General features: G+C 39.4%; 1 protein-coding gene across 5 annotated transcripts in view; it reads right to left on the bottom strand.

Moving 5' to 3' along the window:
• The window catches only part of Pibf1 (progesterone immunomodulatory binding factor 1), a 166,810-nt gene that overhangs the window by 28,022 nt on the left and 126,117 nt on the right, over positions 1 to 12,671 (bottom strand). For 3 of the 5 annotated variants that reach the window (XM_027394010.2, XM_027394011.2, XM_035452100.1), the window contains exon 16: positions 6,379 to 6,463. In XM_027394010.2, coding sequence (XP_027249811.1) covers positions 6,379 to 6,463 — 85 coding nt within the window. Of the gene's footprint in view, positions 1 to 3,568; positions 3,659 to 6,378; positions 6,464 to 12,671 lie in introns of all 5 variants that reach the window. The other 2 variants (XM_027394008.2, XM_027394009.2) reach the window with 1 other exon arrangement.

Genomic DNA, 12,671 nt, shown 5'->3' with positions numbered 1-12,671 from the left:
CACACTTTGCTTTTGGGTTTTGTTTTTTGTTTGAGGTAGGGTCTCAATATGTAGAACTTGCTATGTAGACTGAGCTGGCCCTGAACTCATAGCCAGTTACCTTCCTCTGCCTCCTATATGCTGGGACTAAAGGCCTGGGACACCTGCTTTCTCTCTAATTTTTTTTTTTTTCTGAGACGTGATTGTCTATGTAGTTCAGGCTGGCCTCAATCTCAGTATGTAGCCCATGCTGGTGCTGAACTCTTCCATCTTGCCTCAGACTCCTAGAAGTAGGACTGTAGGTATATGCCACCATGGCCAGCTAACACACTGGCACTTCACAACTCCTGAGTAGACAGCCATTTCAGAAGTTTCAATCCATCGTGTAGGGAGGATGCAATGGAGACTGATGTCATGGTAGACAGGAAGCATCCCAGAGCCTGGCCGGACCCCTTGACAGTATACACTAATACAAACAGCAGTCCATGCCGCCACCCGCACCCATGCAAGGGCTTTGTCTGTGCTTTCTCCACTTCCCTGATGCTCTCGTCACAAGCCACTCTTCACTCTTCATTGTGTGAACAGCCTTTCAGGTCAGTGTTTCTAAAGATCCTGCCACACTTTTGTTCTCATTCTATACACTTTCATGAGTCAATCTATTTCCATGTTAAAAAACAACAACAACAACAACAACAAAAATACCCCAAACAAAACACAACACCATGCTGTTCTGGGCAGTGGTGGTACATGCCGTTAATCTTTGTACTAGGGATGTAGAGGCAGGAGGATCTCCCAAGTTTGAAGCCAGCCTGGTCTACAAAGTGAGTTCCAGGACAGCCAGGGCGACTCAGAGAAACCCTGTCTTGAAAAACCCAAAACCAACCAACCAACCAACCAACCAACCAACCAACCAACCAACCAACCCCCCAAAAAAACAAAAACAACAACAACAAAAAAACCCCAAAAAACAAAAAAACAGAACCAACCGAACAAAAGCCAAAAAGCTATGCTGTGAGACTCAAATCGTTATTTCTAAATGACTTCTCTTTTGGGCTTAAGAACCCACGCTAACCCACAAGTAGATATATCCATTTAGATACTTGCTTTTCTTCCCCAAGCTTATTCATCCTTCTACTACCACAGACCTATCAGCAAGTCAAACGCTGGGCCTTCAGTTCTCATACTCTTCATCAGCCCCTAAACCCAATTACCAAGCCCTGCGCTTCTGCTTTTAAATTGGTCTATTTTTCACTCACGTCATCATCAGCAATCTAGCTCCAGTGAAATACTGGAATAGCTTCCTAAGTAGCGTTCTTACCACTCACTGTCCTTACTATAATTCCAAAGGTTGTTCGAAAGGGGCTGGCTCTTACACCAGCAGCTTAAGCTTGGGCTTTAAAATAGACATCTGGTCAACTAAAGACATTCCTTCTACTCTCAAGAGTTGATTTCTGAGGACCTATGATCTGCCCTCTTCAATAAATAAATAAATGAAGGAGGAGGGAGACAGAGAAGAGTTCAGGACCCTGTGGTAGAGCATTTGAGTTTAACCCCCAGCACAGCAAACACACACTGCAGTGGGGGAACAGCAAGGCGAACCCTGCATCCTCCACAGGACAAGCCGGAGCTGCTGGTCTAAGAGGTCACAGTTGCTTCACCCACAGTGCTTCCAAGTCCAGTTTCCAAGTCCTGCTACTGCTAAGAGGAACGGCACATAGGCAATTTGTTTCCATTTGCCTTTTTGAAAAGCCTGTTTAACGCTTCTGTTTTATTTCTGCCATCCAGCGTCAACCTTAGAGCAAGTGAAGACATTTAAGAGTAAAACAGATTACAATCTACTGGGAAGGAAATAGAAAAGGTTACTGTATGGCATCAAAAATAAAAGGGGAAAAAGGGCTATAACACCTGGAGAAGACATTCAGCTATGAGTTTTTTTTTTTGGCAACTAAGACAAAAATGAAGCACATCAAATTACAGACTTTTCATTTTCTGACAGAAAAAAAAAAGCATATAATTTCATTTACAGAGACAAACCTTTCCTGGAACTAATTAATGTAAGCTATAACTCATAAGGAGGTTTTCTTTCTTTTGTCTAAATGGGACTAAGTTGATTTGACTTTTTTTAATGAAAAAATGGATTTACTCTTAACTTCAACAGTATGTAAGCTGTAAGCATGATAGGTTTGCTTCACTTTTACCGTACTCAGTTTCATCTGCACCAATAGGACCATCGACAGCTGCCTGTGGACTGCAGACACAGAGAATACACACAGCAGAGCTTACACTACCTGTGGACTGTCAGACACAGAATATACAAGGCAGAGCTTACACTACCCGTGTACTGCAGCACAGACTCATACACAGAATATATGCGGCAGTGCTTACACTGGGCTTTGTGTTGATCACCATCAAAACTGAGAGCATGACAAATTTTGTCTTGGTAGAAGACATTATCTGAGATACTTTGTCTTTTACTGCACTTCAGTTTCACTAACAGGAACAAAACGTCATACTATTTCATACTTCATACAAGAACAAAAACTTGGGGAACACAGGATGAAAAGGTGTGGCCTGGCACCCAATCTCCATTCACACCTATAGTTTCTGTAAAGAACCCGAGACTAAAAATCACCTACCTACCAAAACCACTGCTAATCGCAATACACACAACTGTTGATGGATGTCTATATTAAAAATTTCTGATTAATTTTTGGTTAGTATTTTTTGTACAGTTTCAACCCAATATATTTAACCCAGGTTGAGTATATAGTCTGAAAAGGCAATTACAACTTGTTACTTTCATTTTTCTCTCTATATACCATTTCTTCACATTTTTTGTTTTTGTTTTTCCAGACACGGTTACTCTGGGTAGCCTTGGCTGTCCTGGAACTCCCTCTCTATCTGCCTGCCTCTGTCTCCTGGGTGCTGGGATCTAGGTGTGTGTCACTACGCCTTGCCCAGTATACATTTTTATAACACTAACTCAGAAAATGGAAACTTTGAATGGTTAGACTCCAAATGTTTTAGAGATGACAATTTGGAACTGCCCACTTGGTGCCTTTTCATTTAGTAGCAGCTCTAACTCACGTCACAAACATGTAGAGCCACACGGGAACTCAGTGGTCTGCCTAGAAGGTAGAGCTGGAGCCCCAACTCAGAGCAGGATCTCAGGAACTTTAAAGTGTTCATTTGTTAAATCTGAATCACTAATTTAAGCTTTTGGGATTTAGCAGATTAAAACTAATGATTTACATTAAATGATATGCCCAGGGTCTTGAAATAGTATAAAGCCAGTTTTGGGTGCCTTTAGTCAGGTTTGTCACCGTGACAAAGTGCCTGAGAAGACAACTGATGGGAGGATGGATTATTTTGGTTCTCAGCTTTTTAGTTATTATTTGGACTCATGAATAATGTGACTTCAGTTTGATGTACAAAATGTAGGAATAGCTGCTTCTATAATTTTCAAGTGTAGCATAACCCTTTAGAATTAAATGAGACTTGTCATTCTGAAAAGAAAGTCTTACACAGTTTTGTGACGGGACAGAAACCTTGGTTATGATCTCTTAAATATTCAGATTTAAAGACATACACTGAATAAGTCAGGCTTCCACAGTGAAGAGACAGTTGCTGGAAGGCACAATTCTAGGACATGAGTGATGGCTGTACTGATGGAGACGGGCTACAGTGACAGGCAGAAGAATGAATGAGTATCTGCACAGAACCTTGGCCCAGCTCTGCCACCTGCTCCTGATGGCCTTGTTCACCTCCTCCATGCTATCTCTAAATTGTAGTCCAAAGGTTTGCGATACTGCTCAGCTGCAAGCTCACCTAACACAGAAGTCCCCAGTCTGGTCTGAGTAGCGTAATAATGGGATGGTACACATACCTTGAAATCCTAACACTTGGTAGGTGGAGGCAGGGGGATCACAAGTTCAAGGTCTGGCTACATAGTGAGTTTGAGGCTCACCTGGAGTACATGAGCTTGTATTAAAATGCAAGGGAAAGAAAAATCAATTCAGGACTACCTTCTTGTCTGCTCCTTGCTGTTTTAGTCAGTTTCACCATTTAGCCAAGCCTCCACCTCAGTGTAGAGAGAGCTGCACCAAGGCCAGCATTGCCATGATTGCCCTGTTTGATTCTTCTATCCATCATATAAAGGCCTGCCTCAAAGTCTAGAGTGCTGCCTCAAGGCCAGCATTGCCAAGATTGCCCCACTTGACTCTTCTATCCATCTTAGAAGATGATATTAAAGATACCTGTAAGAGAACTTACTCCCAAACCATTACTTTTCTGTTTGAATGAATGTGTATATGTGTGCCTCCTTGACTGTATGTGTACCTTATACATGCCGTGGCCCACAGGGGCCAGAGGATGTTGAAACTCTTAGAAACATGCTTCAGGCAGCTGTGAGCTGGCCCAGTGGGTCCAAGAAGCATGTACCAAACTGTCTCTCCAGTCCTTTCCCTATTTTAGTGAAGACAACCTTCCAACCCCCCCAGCACCACTTCTAAAACATGCACCTTTGAACTGTTTCCAGCAGCAGTTCCCAGGTTAATCTCTCTCAACAATATTCTTCCAGTGATTCCTTCCCAAGGCAGTTGACAGCCTTTTTCCAGACCAGAAAACAACTTTAAATAGTCTCATAAATCAGTGATTTCTTTTGAAACTTTCTATTTTAGAAAAGTAAAGTAATAGAAGTATGGCTGGAAAGAAGCAATGATTAAGACAGTACACTGAAAAATGCTTTAGAGCAAAACATCACACTTAGCAATATCAACTGTTGGTGAGGATGATACACAGCTACCGGCAATCTTATCATATAAAGTACAAAAGGACACTTACCCTGGAAACATTTGGCAGTTTCTTACCAACATAGGCTAACCCTGAAAACCAGCATTTGTGCTCTAATGTGTACCCAAGAGAAAAAGGGGCCAAGTTTTGCATAAATACTTGCATACAACTTTCTAGAGTGGTTTTATCAATACATTTGATAATATATCTTAAAATGAAACAAGTAAACAACAATAAAAATTATAAGCAGTTACAAAATCATAACTAGTATATCACATTATATATTAATATAAGAATAAATTAAAAAACTAAATGTGCCATAGCATGACCCAAATAGCTATCAACTATGGATTAGTGATCCATGCTTCAGCCATGTGTGTGACATACATACTCAGTTAAGTGAAAAAAGTCAGGTGCAAAAGGCTACATGTTGCTAATTTAATTTATATAACTTTGTATAAAAGTTGAAACCACAGGTAAAGAAAATAGGTAAGTTGACATTAAGGAACAGGACTGGGGGAGAGGGGAAAGAAAGTTGCCTTAAAGGGGTCATGAGGGAGTTTTTGGGGTGTTGAGACTACCTTACATATGGATGGGGGGAGTAATAATAACTACGCATACTTGCCAAAGGAAACAAGACAGATTAATTTCCCCAAAGTTAAATCACTCTCTCTCTCTCATATATATCTCTCAGGCTAACCTCAAACTTACTATATGTAGCCAACCTTCAATTTCTGACCTTTTTGCTTCAGTTGGCTGAGGACTAAAATGATAGGTGCTCAGCTTTATTTGGTATTGGGATGAAACCCAAGACATTTGTGCATGCAGGCAAGCAGGCTAGCAGCTGAGCTACATACATGCCTCTGTTTATATTTTCTAATAAATATGATTTAAACCACAACATAATCAGCTAGCACAAACTGGAATGAATGAGTTTAAAAGGAGAGGAAGGGAGAGAGGTAGCAGGGAAGGGAGAAAGAATACAAAATTAGGTGGGTAGAGGGGTGGTGAGGATCTGAGGGAAGGGGATGAATGTTATCAAAATACACTGTATGAAATGTTTTATAAAAAGTTTACAAATTAAAAGATTAAATTTTCAAAGAACTAGAAACATTTGGTGAGCAACAATGAAAAAGTATAAAGAACCTTACAACTCTGCACAGGGTGGTGCAGACCTGTAATCCTAGTACTTGGGAGCTGCAGATAGGAGGGTCACAGAGGCCAGCCTCTGGCTCATGATACGCCCCACCCCAAAAGCACTTCAACTTTAAAGCTCAGTAGACACGCTGCATAAGAGGGATAGGTAAGACAGAGGCACATGAAAGAAACTGAATGTCTAATGGCAGAAAGAAACAAAGCAGGTAGTGGTTACGTCATGTGAAGATCAGTGACTGAGATATAAGAAAGGCATTCCAGAAATGAGTCTTATCTCTAAAAGTAAAGCACCTCACAGATCAAGTGTTATAAAAATGGACAGATCATAGTGAGCCACAAACAGAAATCACTGATGAGCACAGGGACAGGACACCAGGTCCAGTCATCTTATCACAAACATTGATTTGGAAAATGCTCAAGAGGTGACAAATTATGACAAGGCAGGAAAAGTACCTCACGGTGATTTAGAAGCTGCTCCAAATCCAAGGCCATCTGGTTCTTCGTCTGCAGCAGGGCTGACTTTTCCTTATTTAAATTGCTGTTAAAAACCCAAGTTTTAAAAAGTGACCATATTGTGTGAGTTTAGTTAAGAGACAGTAAATAAAAAAAACAAACATAAATTTGATGGTTTGAACTAAAGATAAATGGGATTTGTAGTTGGAAAACAGCAGAGCAGACACTGTAATGCTACTTGAATGAGTGGCTGGGTTATTGTACAAGAGGAGTTTTCGACAATGTGACTACCCTGCCTGCCTTGGGCACACAATCAGTGTTTTCCTGACTGCTCACCCCTGTAAAAAGGAGGAACAACAGGAAGGATATATACATGGACATATTAAGACACAAGATATTACAAGTCAATTTGAAGCATTTACCCCTAGAACTTACAGCAGTATTTTTAATTAGTCACATTGTAAATTAGGAAGTACATAATTTAGATAAATCAGTCTCCTGTAAACTTTGCAAAATAATTTTGTCTCCAAATTTTTAGTTTGGTATTAGTTTGGTATTTAGTTTGGTATTAGTTTGGTATTAATTAGTTTGGTATTTAGTTTGGTATTAGTTTGGTATTCGGAATTTCTATGTCTACATTGTGATTTTATCACTGGTAAGTTCTGCTTTATGACAGAGTCCACTGTAAGGTCATATTAATATTCTAAGAAATAATTGTGGACAGCTTTACCTTATCTGCAATTTTACTATTTCATGTACAGGTATTAATGGGAAGATGAAATAGTCTATTATAATGTCATTTGTAAAAAAAGAAAATCTATGTGACCAGCTCTGAGAATTGAGAAAAGCAGTAATAAGTCAAAATAGCACAGTTTCTCAATGTTGACAAAAAATCTGTAAGGGCAGAGTTAATGAGAAGCATTACTGCAAGACATCTTCAAGTTATTTTTAACAAAAAGTTACCCATTATAAGAATACTAGAGGATGTTTTGAACTTAAATGTAATGAGCATTCTGGAAGAACGGGCAAGTCCAAGGACTTAAAAGGAAAAGTTCCCAGCTCCTCCCCATGAAATCAGCTTCCCCATGAGCGCTGTCCTGAGGACGGCGTGCAGTTCTGAGTGTGTCCTACTGTGCCACTCACTCAGCTGGGCAGGGTGAAGCAGAACCGGGTTTTCACATCTGTAAAAGTGTAAACTCCTCATGTATGCCAAAGGGATATGGGAATTACCTAGTGAATGATTACATAAAGCGCTGAACACATAAAACTCTACATAAGTGCTGCACACTATTACTAACTTAGATGAAAAACAGGCATCAGAGGAAAACAGTAATTAAATGCCAATAAAGGCAAGCAGCTCAGCAGAAAAACAAACTGACATGCAGAGGTAGGCGCCAGGGATCCTACTAAGCTGAGCAGTTGAAAAGAACAAAATGGTGTCCAGGACAGAGTGCCCTGTTCCGCCAGGCTCCGAGGCATGGTACGCATCAGGTGTTTCAGAAATGCTCAAATTCCAAGCGATTTGTATTTTATCTGGGGATACACACTCCTCGAAATGAAAGTACAGACTGGTAAACACAACTAGGTCTTCTCAAGGAGTGTTTCCATTCATATGTAAGTGCATACACAGACAATGCATAAACACTTGCCTTTGTGCAGTGCACACTCTGTCTCTGTCTCTCTCTCTGTCTCTGTCTCCACTCACTCACTCACTCACTCACTCACTCACTCACTCTCACTCACTCTCCCTTTCTGTCCCAAACACACCAGCAAGTCCATTAAATAAAATACAGTGCAATGGGAATGGAATGTTGAAGTAATTAAAGGATTCTGACCGGATATTCTCTAGAAAGGCTTTGTATCTAGTATTTAACTTTTCAAGAATAAAGCAAGTTTTCCACAATTAAACAGCAAAGCAGCCTCACACTATGGAATCCACGCTGGGTGGACAACACTGCATAACTGTGTCGCCTCTTAAACACAGCAGCTTATCAGAGGCAGTATGGATGCTTCAGGCACATCTCTCTGACTGGAAAATCTGGGCTAGACTTTCTAAGCCTTAGTCTTTGCTATAGCATATCTAAGTCACAAGGGACACTACTTTTAGCATGGACATTTCGAAAACTCCACAATGATCATTAAATTCACTGTCCTGATAGTAGGTCCTTTCTCAGTAGAAATTCAGTCTTCATAAGACATAGTTCAGAACAGTGCAATCTTACTTTTAAAAAATATAAACCTTCCATGTGTGACTCATAAAATTGGAAAACAAACTTGCCCTGAGCACTTCTATCTTGAATGTTATATTACACCCATAATTGTTCAATTCACTGTTAATTATTACTTAGAAATTTATGTTTATGGCTCTATTTCACCTGCTATAGGAAAACATATTCCTGATATATTGTACCTTAACTTCCTGGATCAATATACTCTGGTTTCACCTTGTAAGAGAAGTTGACAATGTAGTCTTTTCTAACTACTAGTGAAGAATAAACTGAGAGCCAATAGCAGGGAAAGAAAACTTATGCTAATTATTCTCTTTTCACGCTCCCCTCAGATCCAAAGTAGAGATCACACTGGATTTTCCAGACTGACTGTCTCCTGTGGCGTGGTAGAGAGTTAACGTACTACTTTTAGACTAGATTACTACTTTAATGACGGGGAATTCAAAGCAGTTACTAGCAACATCTTACTGTGAGCTTTCCAACAGCTTCTGATGATTTTATTTCAGTACATATTTATTCTAACCTTTCTGGTTACCAAGTGCACTGCATAGGTAGATCTGGCCTTTGGCACAGCAGTGGAATTTTTTATTTGAATAAACTGTATAAACATTTAAACTTGCAAGGGTTAATGGTAGTACAACAGCATTGTTTAACTTTAAAAGAAAGTAGTAAATTTCCTCAGTTCTTTTGTTGTTAAGCTAGGTCTCATGTACCTCAGGCTGGCCTTGGAACTAACTCCTACATAGCTGAGCATGAGCATAAGCTTAAACTCGTTAATTAGTTATGTGTGGGGGGTGCATGTATATTCTGGGGGTCAGTGTACATGACTATGTAGAAGCCATAGGAAGATACAAGGTTTTGTCTTCTAATGTTCTGCCTATTCCCTTGGGATGGTCTTTTACCCAATCTGGAGCAGGCAGTCAGCCCGCAAGGCCCAGCGATCCTCTTTCTGTATTACAGGTGTGTGTGGCCACGTCTAGCTTTTCAGTTGTTTTTACATGGGCGCTGGGATCTGAATCAAATCTCCGTGTTTGCACAGAGCCATCTCTCTAGCCCTGTAGCTGGCTTTTTAATGCTGTCAGCATACCTTACCATTCATACATGGACAGAGGCAGAGCTTGGGGCAGAGTTTCTAATTCCACTACTTTGGAATTACACTACCTTCATTTTTCACAACAGATGACATCTGGTTCATCTGGAAGCATGGCATCACATCCCATCAAATAGTAGTTCAGAATCTATTTAAATATATTATGAGCTTCTGAAACACGAATTTGATAAACTAAGCATGGTGGTGCACACACCTTCAATCCCAGAATCAGGAAGCAAAGGCAGCTAGATCTATGAGCTCAAGGGAATCGGGTTTAAGGTTCCAAGACAGCCTGAGACCCTGCTTCAAATATATATGCTGATAGCTAATTCCACATTGACTTATGATTACTGTTGCCAGGAGTTTTACTTTTGATTCAAATTCAACATCCTGAGAGATATTATTTCTCATTTTTAAAATTATCAGCACACGAATTTGTCAAGAGTTAGATGAATACCAATAAAGGCAATTGCTTATGATGTTTAGGCATTATGCTATACATATTAAATTGTAAATTAATTCTCAGACAGCCGTGTGAATTAGGTACATTAATACCACCTGCACAGATAAAGAGGCTGGTTGTGTAGTTCAATACCATTAGCCCATGTGACAATTAAATTGAAAATTAATTTAATTTAAATAGTGATGGGGGATGCCCTTCTGTATACTGCAAATATATGTTTCTCTTATTGGTTGATGAATAAAGCTGTTTCAGACAATGGACAGGCAGGATTCGGCCAGGTGGGAAATCCAAACAAGGATAGAGAAAGATAGTAGGCAGAGTCAGGGAGACTCCATGTAGCTGGGGAAGGTAGGATGCCTTACGGGTATATTCTGTTAAGCCAAGACTACATGGAGATACACAGATTAATAGAAATGGGTTAACAATTAAGAGACAGCTAGCCAATAAGAAGCCTGAGCTATCAGCCAAACAGTTTATAATTAATCTGAGCCCCTGTGTGTTTATATGGGACTAAACGGCTGCAGGCCTGGGCAGGACAGAAGCTTCCCTCTACAAAACAGAACTAAGAAATTTGCTCCTGAGTAACATGTGCGAAGTAGCTATCATACTGGATAGTGCAGATTTGGAAATTTTGTTACAGAACATTTGACAAAATACTAGTGAGCTTTACTAATTTGCCCCAATTCAAAGCGAAGTCCTGGGCTGGATTATAACTCATGTAACTTATTTACAGAGTCAGCATGCCATCTCCCTCAACTTTTGAAGAAGGGGCCTTCCTTTTACTATTTTTTAATTCTGTGTGGGGTATGTGAACCTGTGAGTGCAGGCACCTGCAGAGACTACACGAGAGTGTAGGATCTCCTAGAGCTGGAGCAGAGGCAGCTGGCCGCTACCCTGCTTGGGTGCTGGGAACTAAACGCGCTTGTGTTCTCTGTAAGAGCAACACTTATTTTCAGCTACCAAGTCCTCTCTCCAGCTGTCCAGTGAACCCTTATGACTTTTTATTCTTGTAAAACAAGAAGTTCATTACTTCATTTAATACGGAGTATTTTAAGTGAGAAAAAGTATCATCCTATATATATCTGCCACCCAGCGTCAGTATTTATTAGCTCAAAGCCTTACATTAATAAAGATTCTACTCTCTATTCCACTTTTCTTTGCTATAGTATTTAGAGAGAAGTTATCCCTCATCCAGGCAGAACATAGGGAGGCAGTGTAACCTAATGGCTAAGACTACAGAATGACCAAGTAGGGAGACATGGAATCAAATTTTGGTTCTACTGCCAAACCATGCGTTCTAAGAGGACAAGCTGCTTACTTTTTCAAGGAGTGAATTTATTTATATAATCTTTTATAACTGCTACACTGTATTTTTTCTGTGTTAAATATTCTGGCCACTTTAATTTTTTACTTAATTAACATTTTTTTCATTCATTTTTACATACCAACTACAGTTTCTCCTTCTTCCCCTACTTTCCTATCCACATCCACTCCTCCTGTGTCCATTCAGAAAGGGACAGGCCTCCCATGGGCTTGAACAAAGCATGGCACATCAAGTTGAGGCAGGACCCAGCTCCTCCCCCTTCATCAAGGCTGGGTGATCCAGCATGGGGAACAGGTTCCCAAAAGCCACTTTAATTCTTAACAGAGTAAGTATTTAAGAATTATTTCAAGGCAAATGTAAAAGAGGTATTTTCTCCAGGTTTTTATATTATGTCCTTTCTCCAAGTTTATAAAAGTAAAATGATAGTATTATAAAAATTTCTACTATAATAACTATATGACAAGAAAAAGTCCCATCTGAAATTTCTTCCTTGGTTTCCCTAAAATTAACTCCATGGGTAGTAGATGATGAAATACATAATTTTTTGTTGCAACATGTAATTATAGTAAAACCAATTAATTGAGTCAATTTGTTAGTAATAACATAAAAGAAATATTTTAAACTTTATGGTAAGTTTAGAAATAAACTTTTATTTATTGTGATGTTTAGTATACATAGCTGACTTTATTTTATCATAACACCAAAAAATTAAAAGCAAGAATAAAGTTCTGGGAGAATAATTTTAGTGTGGTAGGAATGGCAAGAGATGAAGATTTGTATTGAAAACACTCATACTGCAGAATTGAGCATGATAGCTCAATTTTCTGTTGTACATCTTAGGAAACAGTTTCTAATTTTCTGTTGTACATCTTAGGAAACAGTTTCTAATTTTCTGTTGTACATCTTAGGAAACAGTTTCTAATTTTCTGTTGTTTCACACTTATGGTGGTTTAATGATTATTCAGAAACTTAAAATTTTATATGAATCTTAAATTTAATAACTAAGCTAAACAACCAATTACTTATGAGTGAAAACATTATCCTCAATGTGTAGCATCCTTTTTTTTTTCCCGGTTTAAAAAACTAAAAATGGGTACCAGCAAGAGGGCAAATGGGTTCAGCAGGTAAGGCTGCTTGCTGCCAGGCATCACACACACACACACACACACACACACACACACACACACA

Source organism: Cricetulus griseus (assembly GCF_003668045.3).
Source record: "Cricetulus griseus strain 17A/GY chromosome 1 unlocalized genomic scaffold, alternate assembly CriGri-PICRH-1.0 chr1_1, whole genome shotgun sequence".
NCBI classification, from domain to species: Eukaryota; Metazoa; Chordata; class Mammalia; order Rodentia; family Cricetidae; genus Cricetulus; species Cricetulus griseus.
This window is presented reverse-complemented; position numbering and strand designations above follow the sequence as displayed.